General features: G+C 40.6%; 1 protein-coding gene across 5 annotated transcripts in view; it reads right to left on the reverse strand.

Moving 5' to 3' along the window:
• The window catches only part of MCTP2 (multiple C2 and transmembrane domain containing 2), a 263,087-nt gene that overhangs the window by 124,128 nt on the left and 121,890 nt on the right, over positions 1-17,069 (reverse strand). For all 5 annotated transcript variants that reach the window (XM_055555682.1, XM_055555681.1, XM_055555683.1 and 2 more), the window contains exons 11-12: positions 6,145-6,331; positions 3,108-3,201 (exon numbers count right to left, since the gene is read on the reverse strand). In XM_055555682.1, the coding sequence (XP_055411657.1) occupies positions 3,108-3,201; positions 6,145-6,331 (281 nt within the window). The remainder of the gene's footprint in view (positions 1-3,107; positions 3,202-6,144; positions 6,332-17,069) is intronic.

Below are 17,069 nucleotides of genomic sequence, written 5' to 3' on the forward strand. Positions count from 1 at the left end.
AGGACTGAGCAACTAACATTGTATATCTCTGTTTCTATATATATATGATATATACATTATTCCAATGTTCTGAAATGCCAGGAAAGTAATGAGAATTCAACTTCTCCAAAGTTTCTTTTTATGGCCACATTATCAAAACATCAGTAACCACTAGTGAGGAACACCCTCCTAGCTTTAATCAGAGCCATGAGTGACGGGCATTTTCTTTTTCTAATTGCTACCTGCAAAGATACAACTTTAAAACTGGCAAACCCACTGATTGCAGAGCTGGCAAAAGCATTCGTTTCTCCTCTAGGACAACAGGTCCCTGCACTCTGCAAACTGTAACCTTCACCTCCATAGGGACACTGCCAAGATCTGCCCCCATGGACTTTTGTTTTATCAGAGTCCCTGATTTTAGGTAAAACAAAGTTGAAGCATCAGTTATCATGGTTATTTGGTATTGTTTCTAAGAAACAATTACAACAACAACAAACACAAACTATCATTTAAAAAAAGTAAGAAGGTTGGAAGATTCCATTTTGAAAGGACCATTATTCTTTGAGAAGGTCCCTGGCTATGCAGAGTAAATGCAGTTTTTTAATTAATTATTTTTAATTAATTAATTTATTTTAATTGGATGAGAATTACTTTACAATACTGTGATTTTTTTTTTGCCATACATTGACATTGTAATAACTGATTATTTTTAAATGTATTTCTTTTTTATTTGCAGGGGTGAATACTCTGTTTCCTGAGCAACAAAAATGAAATACTCATTAATAAATAAGGCTGACTGGAAAATGCTGGGTACAAATAGTTACTTATTTCTTAAATGTTCCTAGCACAGGCAATGATGTGCACCTCTTCTAATCCATGATCAAGTGAAGCTGGCATTTTTTTTTTTTTTTACTGCATATCAAGAGACTTGGTAATAACAACAACAGTAATAAAGAGAGTGAGTTGCCACTGTATGATATAGTGGCTAACATCTTGGAGGTATTAATTACATCCAATTGCTACCTCACAGCAACCACAATTCACTTCTTCTTCCACAGAGAAAAGTTGCTTTAGAACTCTGGATTAGGTCCACTTTGTTGCCCTAAAGCAATACACCTTGGTTTGGAGCAGACTGAGTGAGTCTGTTCACCTATGAAGTGAGCCAACCTATAAAGAACACAGACTGTGAGATCTGATTCTAACAATAAAGATCCATATGGTCTAAAGGCATGTTTAGCTAATGACAAGGATCTTTGCTTCAAATCAGAAGAGTGATAATTTTCTCATAGGTAATATAGAGACAGTAAAACATCAGGGCATTTAGCTAAATAACATACCATTTTTTGATTTCTCACTACTTCTTTTGTTACTGGAATCTTCTAATACTCACCTTCACTCCAAAACTACCTACTGCATATCTTGAATATAAAGAAAATGACCAAATGGTAGCATTTTCTACCAATATTATTCTTCTGAAAAGAGGGTTTTGCCTTACAGACTGATCTTTACAAAAACGTTCATCTTCCAGGTTTCTCTCCTATTAGCTGTAACTGAAAATACTCTTTGGAGAATTCACATTGGCCTGAAACAACCTCCATAAATCCTAGTTTTGAGGATGGTTTATGGAAGACACCTGATAGCAAGCATAAAATAAGGTAAGTTTTAAGAGTATTTCCACATATGGATGTAGCTATACACAAGTCTTTTAATGAATTACAATTAGTTTCTGGTGATCACAAAATATAAAACTACAAAACGATGTTTCTGAAAATACTGCTTGAAGGCATATATGAGTTCCTGGGCCTTGAGATGATGTTACTGAGCCATCAACAATCACAGATTCAAAAAGTGCCGTATCGAAACACTGAGATGGAAGTAAGACACAATTTGCACTGGAAAACTGGTAAATAATTTTACATGCATTTTAGTGATGAAAACTAAAATTACTTCTGACGAAGGCACATGAAACATCTGAAATAAGTGTTCTCATAAAAGTTTCAAAAGAAAGGAAAATTTCTAAATCAATCTAAGCCTATATAAGCATTTGTAAGTAAATTGATGAATATCAGAAGCCCTCATTGAAGTATTTCATCCACAAACTGAGAATTTTAATATTCATATTGGGCAAAAAAGCATTTTTTAAATATTCTCACTGGACATTTCCTTAACACTGTGATCATCTTGTAGAATGATTTCCACTGGCTCATTTTTTTGAGGAGAATGAGGAGAACTCTTTTCTAAACTTATATACTCTATAATTTTTGTAATATAAAGTGCTTCTAATTAATAATCTCTTTTCCAGAGTTTGAACTACCCCAGCCTCAGAAGTTGAGGTTACACAAATACAGAGAGTAGACCACATTCTAAAATTATAACAATAAAAATCCACTACTGCATTAATAGATAGCTCCATGTTGTGTAACATTCTTCATCAGTTTACTTGGTAAGTAAACTGTCATAGAGGTGTTTAAACTGTTAGTACAAGGGTATAATTCAGCAAGGAGAAGAGAGCCATTGTCTAATCAGACACTGGAATGTCTGGATTATTCTCATCTTAGTCAAGCAGAATTCATCACAGAGCAGGTCTGCTCTAGCCTCTGTCTATAAGTTCCAATTCATGAAGCACCAAGAGAAATTTCATACAACACCATATCCATGGCAAAGTGGTTCCATGGCCCAGATTTTGGTTGCTGTTACAGAAACGTGCCAGCCAGTTGGACTGAGGATCCAGGCACTACACCATACACTCTGCCAAGGACGGAACACTATGTCTACAGTACGGCAAGAGAGAAGGACAGACATCGGACTGTCTTCCAAAGTCTGCTTGAAAAACTTCAGACATTTAACCGGTAAAGAAGTCATGACACCAATCACCCACAAATATCTCTGAAAGCCAAAGGGACTAGCACATTACCTAATCACAGCAAGATTATTTGCAAAGGATAATGTGAAAAATGTAAAGTGAGAGAACCTGTTTGTACTTTTTCTTCTGACTCTGCTTGAAAGAGAATGATTTCTCTGTACATGCTTCTACTGAGTAAAACATTTCGGTTTGCCATCAGATCATTTCAAGTCAGGAAATAAATAAAAATTAAAAAAAAAAAAAAAGATGAAAAAGATTTTTATACCTGAGAAATCTGCTGCTAAGAGATCTACCGCCTTTAAAACTTTCACTTGTAAAATGCCGACGTCCTTCATATCTTTCAGGGAGTTCTGTAAGCACTGCGGGAGGAAAGGAGATCCAATGAACACAGCTTTCTGATACCTTGTTTAATGCCACCAAGTCCTACAGGAAGTACCTTCTGGATTTATCATAACCTTTCTCATGCAAAGCTAGGAGAAGTTCCAAACCTCCTTCTATCAGTCAACAGGGAATTTCAGCATTTGCAACAATCAGATTCAAACTGACTGAGAATTAATTAACTTCAGTTTTAAAATAAACAAATTACAAAGCACATGCAATCTACTTTTAACATCGTCCCCTAGTGATAGCACAGACATTCCACCAGGAAAATGGGTGTAAAATGACATTGATTCTCTGTTCCTCCTTCTTTCTCTATAATGAAACTTTTAAATCACCCCAAAAGGCAACATTATTCTGACTCAGAATAAACTTTATGGGTATCAGAGAACTAAACTTGGACCCTTACTGGATACATATTACCACCAGAAAGAGTGAAAGTGAAGTCACTCAGTCGTGTCCGACTCTTTGCAACCCCACGGATTGTAGCCTGCCAGGCTCCTCCATCCATGGGATTCTCCAGGCAAGAATACTGGAGTGGGTTGCTGTTTCCTTCTCCAGGGGATCTTCCCGGCCCAGGAATCGAACCCATGTCTCCCTCATTGCAGGCAGACGCTTTAACCTCTGAGCCACCAGGGAAGCAGAATCTATTCATTAGAGACTGCACATCCAGTATTGCTCTGTAATCACATTTACTTTAATTTTTAGTTGGCATGTGCCAAAGCTCTAATATACCTACTGATAATTCTTAAGCATTTACAGAATAGTTAAATGTCTATCACACTACATCGTTTAGAAATTGTGCAAGAAAAAGATAAGCAGATAAATGCTCTTTGCCTGCCTCCAAAACGCATCTGCTGAAAAAGATGTACTTTCAAACCTTTGGATACAATATTTCCATCATCATTAGATAACTAAAAACCTGTGATAAGTTGATCCCAAAGATTTATGGAAGGGTAGTAAAACCCCTATTATTTAGGCATTTCAGGTCAGAATCACAAAAGCTTAATAACTGTTAAGGTTTGCCTAACGAATATGCACCATTCCTAAGAACTTTTAGAAGCTGCATCTTGAAATAGAATTTTCAATCTTAAAAAAAAAAAAAACCAAAAAAAAACTAGTATTTAAATTAAGATGGACACATTTGAAATAAAATATTTTCATAATTTTGAGGTGAAATGTCTTTGAAGATTATCTATTCTCAAAACCTAAAAAACAAATCCAGGGATGTGGAACTTGTATCTTACAATGCAGTATTCTTTCCCTCTTAAACACAGGCCAGCTGTCTAGATCAAAAAAAAAAAAAACAAAAAAAAAACAAAAAAAAAACACTTGATCTTTTTATTTTGATTCTACCTTTTCAAATCTCTTTTAAATTAGTACTCCCCAAATCTTGAAGCATTATGCAAAGCAGTCATTTTGATCTTACCTAATGTCACCTTATAAATACATGAAACTCCTCATGAGTTTGGAAAATTTTGCGATTTGTCCATGGGAAATTTGGGGGACTTTTGCTTTCTTTTCATTTGCTAAAGTAAAGTCATCAAAGAGAATATTAAAAGTGGATTTTGTCAAAACTTCTTTAAAGTATGTCAACCTTGCGTGCAGAATCTTGTGTTGTCAATAAGATGCGTGGCTAGACTTTGTACTCCTGAAGATAAAGGACTATTCAATTAATCAATACACCTTGCACAGTGAAGGAGTCTGGAGACACTTAAGTTTATGCTGAGAATAATATTCCCATTAAATTGGGATTCATCTTTGCTTCATTTCCATGCCACTTTCTTAAAATGTGCCTTTCATGTGTGTGGCAGTAAAATAAACGTATTGATTTACAAAGAAGATGGAATAAAACCAGAATGCAAATAAAGACACTGAGAAAGCAAGAGCACAAGAAATAATGATGAGGACAAACCCATTTGATTTAAAAATGCTGAGTGGACTTTTAAGAACATTGCAACTAGTTAGGCAAAAATTTACAAGCAGTTCTTATCCAGGGGAGTGTGGAACAAGTCTCCCATGCCTCTCTAGGGCTTTGTTTTGCTTTAGAAGACACAAGTACTTTCTCACTTGATCTTAAGAGGGTCTAGAAACATATGCCCTACATTGCAAACATTAATATTTGGTTTATAAAAAGCAATTTTTGTGAATTTATATTAACATTCCTAAAAATAATATAAATTAATTTTTTTTAACAAAACAAAAACAGACTCACAGATTTAAAAAACAAATTTATGGTTACCAAACAGGAAACTTAGGGGGAGGGGTAAATTAGGACTTTGGGAATAACATACACACACTACTCTATATAAAATAGATAGTCAACAAGGACCTACTGTATAGCACAGGGGACTTTACTCAATATTCAGCAATAACCTATATGGGAGAAGAATCTGAAAACAAATGGATGTATGTACAAGTATAATTGAATAATTTTGCTGTAAACCTAAAACTAACACAACAGTGCATTAGTTTGACCAAAAAGTTCATTCAAATTTTTCCTAACATCCTATGGAAAAACCCAAACAAACGTTTCCTGGCCAACTCAATAAATCGACTATACTCCAATATAAAATAAAAGTAAAAGACAAACAAAATAAAATAAAAATACCTATTCATATATACAAACATGCTAAACAACCTTTGCCCCCTTGAGGATTTCAGTTTTCTCCAAAGAGATCCTGAATGGTAAAATATCCAAACACTTTCTCTGGCTTTTAAATAGGAAAGCGAATTCTAAAAGCTACTTTCACCTTTTCACTAGCCATTAACTTCCATGTCTGATGTCTTGTTTAGGAGAAATACCATTGAACTTTGGACAAAGATCTCTTTGGATGCAGTTTTTCAATTCCCAGACTTTGTTTCAGCTTAAAGGTGGAGTGGGCGTGGGGTGGGGAGTGGGCGTAGCAAGGCAGAGCACTCACAAAGCGCTGGGCGATCTGCTTTCTCTCGCTGGGGTCTGCCAAGGGGCACACACACAAATCTGAGACCGAGACCCCTGAACAGGGCGTGAGGGTGACCAGCATCAGAAGGGTCCCCTGGCAGCTTTCCAATGGCAGCTCCAAGCAGTTGGCTTGCTTGAGTGGGAGGGCTGAGATATCCACTTTACACCTGGAAAAGTTACCAGAAGCAGACAGAAAAGCGATTAATGCATGGCGGCGCGGACCCTCCAAAGCACCTGATTTTCATTTCATCCCCCCATGAAACCTCCCGCTGTCTGGGCACTGGCTGGTTGAGCAGTGAAGGTTGCAGGGGCTCCCCTGGCTGCTAACACTCCCTCCTGGCGCACCACACCCTCAGTAAAGGAGAGAAAGATGTCAAGAAACAAAGAAAAGGCCGCGTGGAGAAAGTGGCAAACGAACTGAGAAGCAGCAAATCTCTGCCAGGTAAAGTCTGCAGAAAGCTGATGAGATCAAAAACTAGGAAGAAAAAAAGTTTCAGAATTTCAGCACTATGGATGTGGGCTCTAGAAGGCTTCTCGGGGTTGTGTCTTTTTTTTTTTTTTTTTAAACCAGCCAAGAGAATAAGAGACGTTGGTTCAAAAAGAGGTGAAAAGACAGGAGCCTGTGCAAGTGGGAGAGGGTTAATGGAGAAACCATTTTCTTCCAGATTAATGCCAACTGGAGAGATTTTATTTAAAGAAATGTGTTAAGGTGTTTTCCTAATAGGCACCGTTCTGCGGGGTTTCCCCAGGTGGGTTTCTGTTAGACAAATGGAGCATGAAGTGCTGTTGATTGATCCCATTTCTGCAGCACAGCCAGAAAAGGCTGCACCCATCTGCTATAAATTGCATGTTTTCCGCCTCTTAGCAGTCAATGTTCTGGTGATGTTGAAAACCTCAAACACATTTAAATACAGAAGCAAACACTGAAAGGGGGGGCTGAGGTGCTAAGCCATTTATTTGCTTTAACACGGAAAATCCTGGGGTTGCTTGGACCACACTCGCTTCGTTCGCGTCCTGGTGGGTGAGGTGGCAGGGCTGAGTGGAGGGAGGGCGGGCACTGTGTGGTTTGCGTTCCCATTCGCCATCTCTAGTTACTAAGTCCGATGACTGTTAAAGACTTTATTACAAACACGGACGCACCGCCTCATAATGTCGGACAATAGAGTCTTACCCCACATCATTCATGCACTTTTGTAAGTTTGCAGACAATAGCCAACAGGCAAACCCACCTCATATATAAAGCCATCACAGTTTTGAGCCACATGGATATGGAAAAAGTTCCAGTTAAATAAATTTGAAAGAAAGCTTGCAATTCTTTCCCAATTAAAGAGAAAAAAACTACCAATATTAAAAGTCTATGCCTATTTTTAGTACAGAATAAAAATATTTTTACAGTAAGGGATATGTACCCATAAAATTAAATTTATGTGGGTATTTATTTCCAAATTACCAAAAGTGATTCCAGTTATAAGAAGAGGTGGCAATTGGAGCTTTTACATGTAATAAATTCATCATGTGTTTCTACTGGAGACATTAAAAAATATATGCATATATATTTAAATAACCCTCTATGGTTTGAATCAAAAATTTTTCTGTAGCAGTAAATAAGTTTACTACTGTGAACAGAGGGGTTAGTAAATTTTGTAAGCAAGTATATGAGTGGGGAGTTAATTTTGCTGGGCAAGAAATGTCAAAGTGCTTTAACTGCGCCATTTCTACAAAACTGCTGCTGCTGCTAAGTCGCTTCAGTCGTGTCCGACTTCGTGCAACCCCATAGACGGCAGCCCACCAGGCTCCCCCGTCCCTGGGATTCTCCAGGCAAGAACACTGGTGTGGGTTGTCATTTCCTTCTCCAATGCAGGAAAGTGAAAAGTGAAAGTGAAGTCGCTCAGTCATGTCTGACTCTTCGCGACCCCATGGACTGCAGCCTACCAGGCTCCTCTGTCCATGGGATTTTCCAGGCAAGAGTACTGGAGTGGGGTGCCATTGCCTTTTCCGCCTACAGAACTAAGGACCTGAAAATTCTAAATAAGTATAGTAGTAGTACATCTGTTTAAGAATATTTGCTAAGCATTATTTTACACTGTTATACACACTTCCATTTAATAAAGCTCTTTCTATGGAAGGATGAATAATCCAAATTTGTTTAAGACTTTTCTCTGGTGGTAACCTTAAATAGGAGAGTATTTATTTATTTACAGCTTTCTTGAACAGAACAGTTTACTAATTTAAACAAGTGTGAATCACATCAAACTAAACATTTGGTTTTGTCTCAGAAATTACACATTTTCACAAACTTTTCAGTCATTTCTGCCCACTATGAAACTTTTGCACCTATCTCATATTTAAAGTTTATTTTGATAACAAAGAAAGAATTCCTATACAAAAAAATAGCCTTGCCTATTTTAGATATAAGAGCTACATAAACACCAGATAAGGGAATTTCAGGACAAACCTAACGGATTCTACATTCTCAGTTAATTAATGAGTGAATTCAATCAAATGCTTACTTTTCTTTTCTTAGTGACCTGAAAGAGCAAATTAAATTGATACATTGGCATCAGGTCAGTCAAAATTAAACCTTGTCCTTTTGTACATGGATTATGACCCCTGTCTCTTAGGGTCCCCGTCCCATCATATGAATTAATCGATTCTTAAAACACCGATGTCTTTAGTCTTAAGAATTAATGTAAAGCGACCCTCTCCCTAATGTTAACCACCAACTCTAAGGATGGCTTCCTATGAACTTTCTAGAACTGAAGTGCTCTCTCCCCATCTCTTCTATCCAGCTGGCTGCCCCCTTCAATTCCACATTCTGGAATAAAGGAGGAAAGAAGGGAGTAAGGAGAAATGACTCTCATACCAAACCCTTTCCTTCAGGTCTCCTATTTTTCTGTGTCAACCTCTGTCTCCATGCCTTCAGCTCATCTTCATGCGGAAGGAGAACCAAAATGCTCGGGAGGTTAGTCAGAGGCAGAAGAAATACTTACATTAACCCCAAGCTAGGAACTGGTTACTGTACGACCAGCAAAAGCAGTGGAAGAAAAGAAAAAAAATAAGGACTTTTCTTCCAGAATTTCAAAACACTTTTACCATAACACTCAATTGAATCTTCTGAAGAGAGGTGAGTATCATGTGAACAAAATGACCTTCCTTCAGGTGCAAGTAAATAAAATTTTTAAGATATAATTATTCTGAAATACAGTCACCAAAGACAAGTTTAATACAAAAATCTTAAAAGGAGACTCTGGGCTGCTTCGTTCATTTTCTACAGGGTATCACATTCTACCCTGGGAAAATACTAAATAATCTGGCCAGCGCCGCGCCTGAAGCACTAGCCAATCTGCTGTTCTTTCCCAAGACTTTCTATTACCTGTTTAGTAACCCGGTGCAGGTGAAGTGCAGAGCTGGCCCCTGAGGATGCCTAGAAGAACGGATCCAGTGCAGATTCCTCGCAACGCAAGACACCCCCTCCTCCTTCCCTCCTGCCTGCTCATTCTTATAAACACTACTCACTCACTCATCAATTCTAGAATTTCACAGGTATTGTCATATATTCTCTTTTCTCTTTTGTAGCCTCTAAATTCCTTCCCAAACTCTACCCAAATGGCAACCTTGTATGAGGCTTGATGAAAACTAAGCTTACTACTCTAGATGCAAATTTTCTTTGAAAAATAAACTCCGTTTTTGGATATGCGGTTTAAAAGGCTCTCATAATTAATGTTCCAATTATCATTAAAAACCACACCAACATTAATAAATGATGGGGCACGAAGATCATTTTTTCTATGAAGGGCCAGAGAGTAAATACTTTCAGTTTGGGGCTACATGGTCTCTGCTACAACTACTCAACTCTCCCCTTGTAGCATGAAAGCAGTAATAGGCAATGTAAAGAAATGAACAGTGCTCTTATCCAAAAAAACTTTACTCAAAAACAAGCAGCCTTCTGGACTTGACCCACGGGCCCTAGTTAGGTGACCCCTGATCTAAAGAAATGCTAATCATTCAACTGTGATGAATTACAGCAGGGGAAGTATTTAAAAATTTTCCCATATCAGTAGATGACAGTACAGACACATTGATAAAGGTATCAGAGATACTGACCTACAAACAATTTAAAAGAAAAAATACCTGTTAACTCATCATAGCCCAAGAGACTCTAGCCAACATATCCAAAGATGTGTTTGTTAACAAAAACCGATGAAGCAATAAAACTTATGAAAATGTACTGAAAAAGACAATGTGGAAAACACGTGTGCAGAGCGTCCGTGCAAAACACATGAGTAACGAGCATTAGCCAATCAGGTCTGCTCTCAGGGTGTCTCATGAGCAGCTCCAACGGCAGGGGGAGTGACCACGTATGGACCATAATTCAAAAGGTGCTACACACCGGCCCTGAGGGGACCAGGAACTCATCATTCTGAAGTCAGGTCGTAGATCATTCAGTCCATCAGAGGTCCACTGTGGTAACAAGCGGTGAATAGAAAGGAGCGGGGCACTGGTGTGTCTGGGTCTAGCCAAGTCCAGCCATGGTTCACGGGCAGGATATGGAATCCGACGGCTTTGTGACCTCACTTCCGCTTTCCGCTCTAGTCTGATCGCGTGACATCACCACTCTAAACATTCCTTTCAAGTTTCTCAGACGTCTTCTCCCTCCTCTCTAAGTCTCTGCCCCTGTGGTCCCATCTTCCTGAAACGTTCTTCCTCCAATCTGGTCAGGCTAACCACCACCCATGTTACAGGTCTCAGCTGAGACACTCTTCTTCCAGAAAGCAGCCCACAACCTAGTGCCTAAGGACAGGATCCACACGTGAACCCCCAGCTTTTGGTAGGATGTCTGCTACACAACATGCTCAGTGTTTGTTGAGTAGAATGAACAAACAAAATGAATCCTAGTGGCAAAATAGAATTCAAACACTCCAAATTATAAAGTCAGTGTTTCTCTTTTGTTAACCAACTGAATATCTTGTAGGGTCTATTTCCTCCTTTATATAAAAAAGAAAGGGAACGACATATATGTATGGATACCTCCCAGATTCAAATATCTGCATTTCTATTCACCTGGAGAAAACAAGGACTAAGTTACTTTTTTTTTTTTTTTCCCTCTGCAAGTTTTTTTTTTTCTCTGCATATATTAAAGCCAGCCTCTCCAGCCCACAGGCAGTTAATGTGCTGATTTAGCATTGTTTCTGACCTTCTGTTCCTGTCTTTCTCCATTAATCCCACCGCATTTTAATGTTTTAATTCAACACATAATTTTTACCATATCAGTCAGCCAAACCTGCTAAGTTCCACTTGCCATGATAGCTTTTAACCTCTTATTCATTACCATAATTCTATGTTTTATATTATAGACTGGTCAGCTTTTAACTTAAATGCAAGGGGGCAGAAAAGAGTCCTAGAGTTTTAAAAGCTGTAAATCTCAGAGGCTAAGAATGGAGGTGAACAGGAAGCAAATGGTGACTGTGTCAAGCCTTGCTGTGAAAGCAGATCAGCAACATGGGGTGCAATCTGTCCAAAGAAATACCCTGATTCTCCTGCGCATCAGAGTCACTGGTAAACGGGCAGCACATCAGAGCCACTTTCTAAGGTACCACATGGGACTCAGGATTGGCTCTGCAGCAGCCCAGTTAAAATAAGCTTGTGCAATCTCATTCTTAACTTTTCCAAACTAAGTCTGCGTGCATCCATGCATGCATGCTCAGTCGTGTCCAACTCTTTGCAACCCCGTGGACTGTAGCCCACCAGGCTCCTCTGTCCACATAATTTTCCAGGCAAGAATACTGGAGTGTGTTGCCATTTCTTCCTCCAGGGAATTTTCCTGATTCAGGGATTGAACTCACATCTCTTGCATCTCCTACATTTGCAGGCAGATTCCTTACCACTGGCGCCACCTTGGAAGCTAGAATATTCTATAACAAATTAATCACCAGAATCACAGGGAAATATAAAATATATTTTAAGAAAATGGTATGATTATATTGAAATGGTACAGGTTGACAAGAAGATTAATTTATATTTCTACTCTTGCCATTTTGTTTAAAAGTTGGAGCAGGTTATATTTAGCTTTATTTCTTACTCCTCCTAAAAATCCACTGTTTCTGGACCATAGATGGACTCAAAAGACTGTTTTTTTTTTTTTTCTGTCCCATGAATAGTAGACACCCTGTATTGGGGGGCGGCATGTTGGTTTGCCCAAGCACCTTTATCTCACTAGCCCTGACCTCCTCAGGAGCTACCTGTGGCTTAGCAGAAGCCCACAGGTGGACCATAAGGACACAAGGAATTTCAGAAAGCTCCCCATGACTCAGAGAGCCTGGAGGAGGCTGGCTGCCATGGTGGATGGGGAGGCGGGACAAGGCTGAACTATCACCAAGCTAGCAACCCACCAATGCCAACACAAACGCCAGTTATGACAATAACTGACCACTGCCCGGGTCTACCACCGTCCACAGCTACAAAACCAGTTCTTGAGTCAATAAATATCCTTCTCATCACATCCTGGAAGATAGTCACTGCTCACTTCCACCAAAACACACACACACACAAAATCTCTGTTTTGATTAAACAAAACTGAGCTGAATTTTAACCAGTCATATTTCAAATACTTAAATAGCACAATTTAGTTGTGGGGATCTGTAGTTATTCTCCCAAAGGAAAAAAAAAATCTCAAGATTAATAGGAGCAATAATAGCAACCAACCATAGACATGGTTGCCAGTTGCCATGATGGCCTGCAAGTTGGCTGAAGACCCTGTTACACAGATGGAAAAAGCACAAGAAAGGCCACTGCCCAAGGTCTTATAGCTTGCAAGTGTTGTGGTTACCAGACAGCCCAGGAAACACAACTCAGAGTGTTCTGTCCCTTCTCTCATGATGCCTGCCAGGGGAAGCTTCAGTGGGGGAAGAGTTTTTCACAGAGGCCGTGCAGAACTTTAAACTGCTATCACCATCCAAAGACAAATTATGAGACAGATCTGAGAACATTCAACATTGCCAAAGACCCTCCTGACACAATGAGGTATTTCCCAACAGTTGGGGGATAGAATAACTGATCCTTAACAATTACAACAAAGAACAGGAAAATAGAGAGTGAACCCTTTTATGTAAGAAGGAACAGTAAGTAACAGGTCTGTGATATCCATATGCAAACACAATCTCTTCTTTCACTATGACAAGCAGTGGTGTATTTTAGGGGAAGTCTCACCCCACCTGGAAGTTCACTCTGGGTAACACTGTGTAGTCAAAGCCCAAGAGACACTTCTGTTATCTTCTGTCCCTCAGGAGAGGAAAAAGGAAAAGGATACCCAAAAAAAATTCCTTTAAAGTCCATGAAGAGGAAGGGCAGAATGGCCACTGGGGCAGGTAGGCATCTAAGTTACAAACAGGAAATAGCTCAAATAATAAATGAAGACCCAAATGACAAAACATGGCATAAGAGGGACATCTCCAATTATTTTCTGTGTCTGTAAAGAAACTTAACGCTCATTTGAAAAAGCATTTCCTACTATGTGAAGGAAACATGACGGCACGGTGACACACAAAATGAAAGGCCATTACTCTCTGCACCTACGAAAATAACACACGGGCCATCCATCACTGGGGGCTCAAAGGCCATCCTTCAGATAACGCTGCGGGACACAGAGTTCTCTGCACTTGGGCACTGACGTGACTTATCCGTGCTCCGCTGGCTAGCACCACGCGTCTGATCCTTCTGCTGTGGGTGTTGGCAGCACACAGCGGTGTCGCGGCAGTGACCAGGGTGGGAGGCACTGAGAACACGCAGGTGTCTAAGTTATCCTGTGGAAACGGAGGAGCGGGGAGACTAGGAAAGCACCTGACAGAGAAAAATCTGTGCATTCTGGACCACAGGAAGACCTTTCTCCTGCGCAGAAGAGTGACAGGGCCTAGTTTGGTGCCCCAAACCACAAATCTAGCCCTGCAGATCTCCAGGGAAGTATGGCTACTACCTACCAGAGCAGCAGAGAACTGGGGTTGAGCAGGCTGCACAAAGCAACAGAACCGGGACCACAACACGCGCACGGCAGGAAGAGCGCCCCCAGCAGTGGAACCGGGACCATGACACGCACACGGCAGGAAGAGCGTCCCAGTCTCAGCCGGAGGCAGCCTGGCCTCCTAGCCAGTGTTTACACGGACGGATGAACAGTGTGGGTGCGTGTGCGTGTTGCACATGATAACTGGGCAACAGTGCTGCCATCAGGTGGCTGAGAGCGCGGATCATTAAGTACCTGGGACAAACCAGACCATTCTGTCGACAGAATGCCACTGCAGACAAGCATGGGAGGAACATGCCATGGTCTCCAAAATTCCTCTTGTCTGTCTCAGGATAAGTTACTGAGATGGGATGGGATCAAAGGGCAAGTCGCTCAGTCATGTCCGACTATTTGCGACCACACGGTCTATGCTGTCTATGGAATTCTCCACGCCAGAATACTGGAGTGGGTTCAGTTCAGTTCAGTCACTCAGTCGTGTCCGACTCTTTGCGACCCCATGAATCGCAGCACAACAGGCTCCCTGTCCATCACCAACTCCTGGAGTTCACTCAGATTCATGTCCATCGAGTCAGTGATGCCATCCAGCCATCTCATCCTCTGCTGTCCCCTTCTCCTCCTGCCCCCAGTCCCTCCCAGCATCAGAGTCTTTTCCAATGAGACAACTCTTCGCATGAGGTGGCCAAAGTACTAGAGTTTCAGCTTTAGCATCACTGCTTCCAAAGAAATCCCAGGGCTGATCTCCTTCAGAATGGACTGGTTGGATCCCCTTGCAGTCCAAGGGACTCTCAAGAGTCTTCTCCAACACCACAGTTCAAAAGCATCAATTCTTCAGCACTCAGCTTTCTTCACAGTCCAACTCTCACATCCATACATGACCACTGGAAAAACCATAGCCTTGACCAGACGGACCTTTGTTGGCAAAGTAATGTCTCTGCTTTTCAATATGCTATTTAGGTTGGTCATAACTTTCCTTCCAAGGAGTAAGCGTCTTTTAATTTCATGGCTGCAGTCACCATCTACAGTGATTTTGGAGCCCCCCAAGATAAAGTCTGACACTGTTTCCACTGTTTCCACATCTATTTCCCATGAAGTGATGGGACCAGATGCCATGATCTTAGTTTTCTAAATGTTGAGCTTTAAGCCAACTTTTTTCACTCTCCTCTTTCACTTTCATCAAGAGGCTTTTTAGTTCCTCTTCACTTTCTGCCATAAGGGTGGTATCATCTGCATATCTAAGGTTATTGAGATTTCTCCCTGCAATCTTGATTCCAGCTTGTGCTTCTTCCAGTCCAGATTTCTCATGATGTACTCTGCATGTAAGTTAAATAAGCAGGGTGACAATACACAGCCTTGACATACTCCTTTTCCTATTTGGAACCAGTCTGTTGTTCCATGTCTAGTTCTAACTGTTGCTTCCTGACCTGCATACAAATTTCTCAAGAGGCAGATCAGGTGGTCTGAGATTCCCATCTCTTTCAGGATTTTCCACAGTTTATTGTGATCCACACAGTCAAAGGCTTTGGCATAGTCAATAAAGCAGAAATAGATGTTTTTCTGGAACTCTCTTGCTTTTTCCATGATCCAGTGGATGTTGGCAACTTGGTCTCTGGTTCCTCTACCTTTCCTAAAACAAGCTTGAACATCTGGAAGTTCACTGTTCACATATTGTTGAAGCCTGGCTTGGAGAATTTTGAGCATTACTTTTCTAGCATGTGAGATGAGTGCAATTGTGCGGTAGTTTGAGCATTCTTTGGCATTGCCTTTCTTTGGGATTGGAATGAAAACTCACCTTTTCCAGTCCTGTGGCCACTGCTGAGTTTTCCAAATTTGCTGGCATATTGAGTGTAGCACTTTCTCAGGATTTGAAACAGCTCAACTGGAATTCCATCACCTCCACTAGCTTTGTTCGTAGTGATGCTTTCTAAGGCCCACTTTACTTCACATTCCAGGATGTCTGGCTCTAGGTGAGTGATCACACCATCATGATTATCTGGGTCATGAAGATCTTTTTTGTACAGTTCTTCTGTGTATTCTTGCCACCTCTTCTTAATATCTTCTGCTTCTGTTAGGTCCATACCATTTCTGTCCTTTATCGAGCCCATCTTTGCATGAAATGTACCCTCTGGAGTGGGTAGCCTTTCCCTTCTCCGGGCGACCTTCCCAACCCAGGGATCGAACCAAGGTCTCCCGCATTGCAGGTGGATTCTTTACCAGCTGAGTCACAAGAGAAGCCCAAGAATACTAGGATGGGATAACAGCAGTGAGAAGAACTGATGTTTCATGGCAACCGCCTCTGCTAAGCATTCTACACAGGAAAAAAGCACTGCATTGGGTTTTGAGTTAGCTGGGGCACTGCCTATTTTGGCCCCTAAATTCCTTGCTGATAGAAAAACATAACATCTCTGGACCTCTGGACTTCCTCATCTGTAAAATGAAGGGGTTCTACTAGATGAAGGGCTTTCAATCTTTCGTGTTCAGCAGTAAAACTCTTGCCTGGAACAGAACCCCATCACAGAGCACAGGTAAAAGTGGAGATGCTCTGGTTTCAGAAGAAACTTGATTATCCTGAAGGCTGGCCCCAACGCATCTCCCTGAACCCAGGGCTCCAGAGAACTTGGCTTGAAAAAGACCACAAACAGATGTTGAGAGCCCTTTAAATGCTGTATTCTAAATTTAGGATGGGTGGACAAACTGGATGCATATTGGCTGAACAAAACGCAGTAGTTTGGAAGAAAAAACTTGGGTGTTTGAAAACAGATAATCCTGAGTCTCGCATTCACTACTCTGCCAAGATTCTCAGCGCTCCATTCCCTCATCTATAAAATAAGGATAATATTGTGAACTTGCAGCCTTCCCAGAAAGATCAGAGATGTATGCCTCCACCAGCATCT

Source organism: Bubalus kerabau, chromosome 19 (genome assembly GCF_029407905.1).
Source record: "Bubalus kerabau isolate K-KA32 ecotype Philippines breed swamp buffalo chromosome 19, PCC_UOA_SB_1v2, whole genome shotgun sequence".
NCBI classification, from domain to species: Eukaryota; Metazoa; Chordata; class Mammalia; order Artiodactyla; family Bovidae; genus Bubalus; species Bubalus kerabau.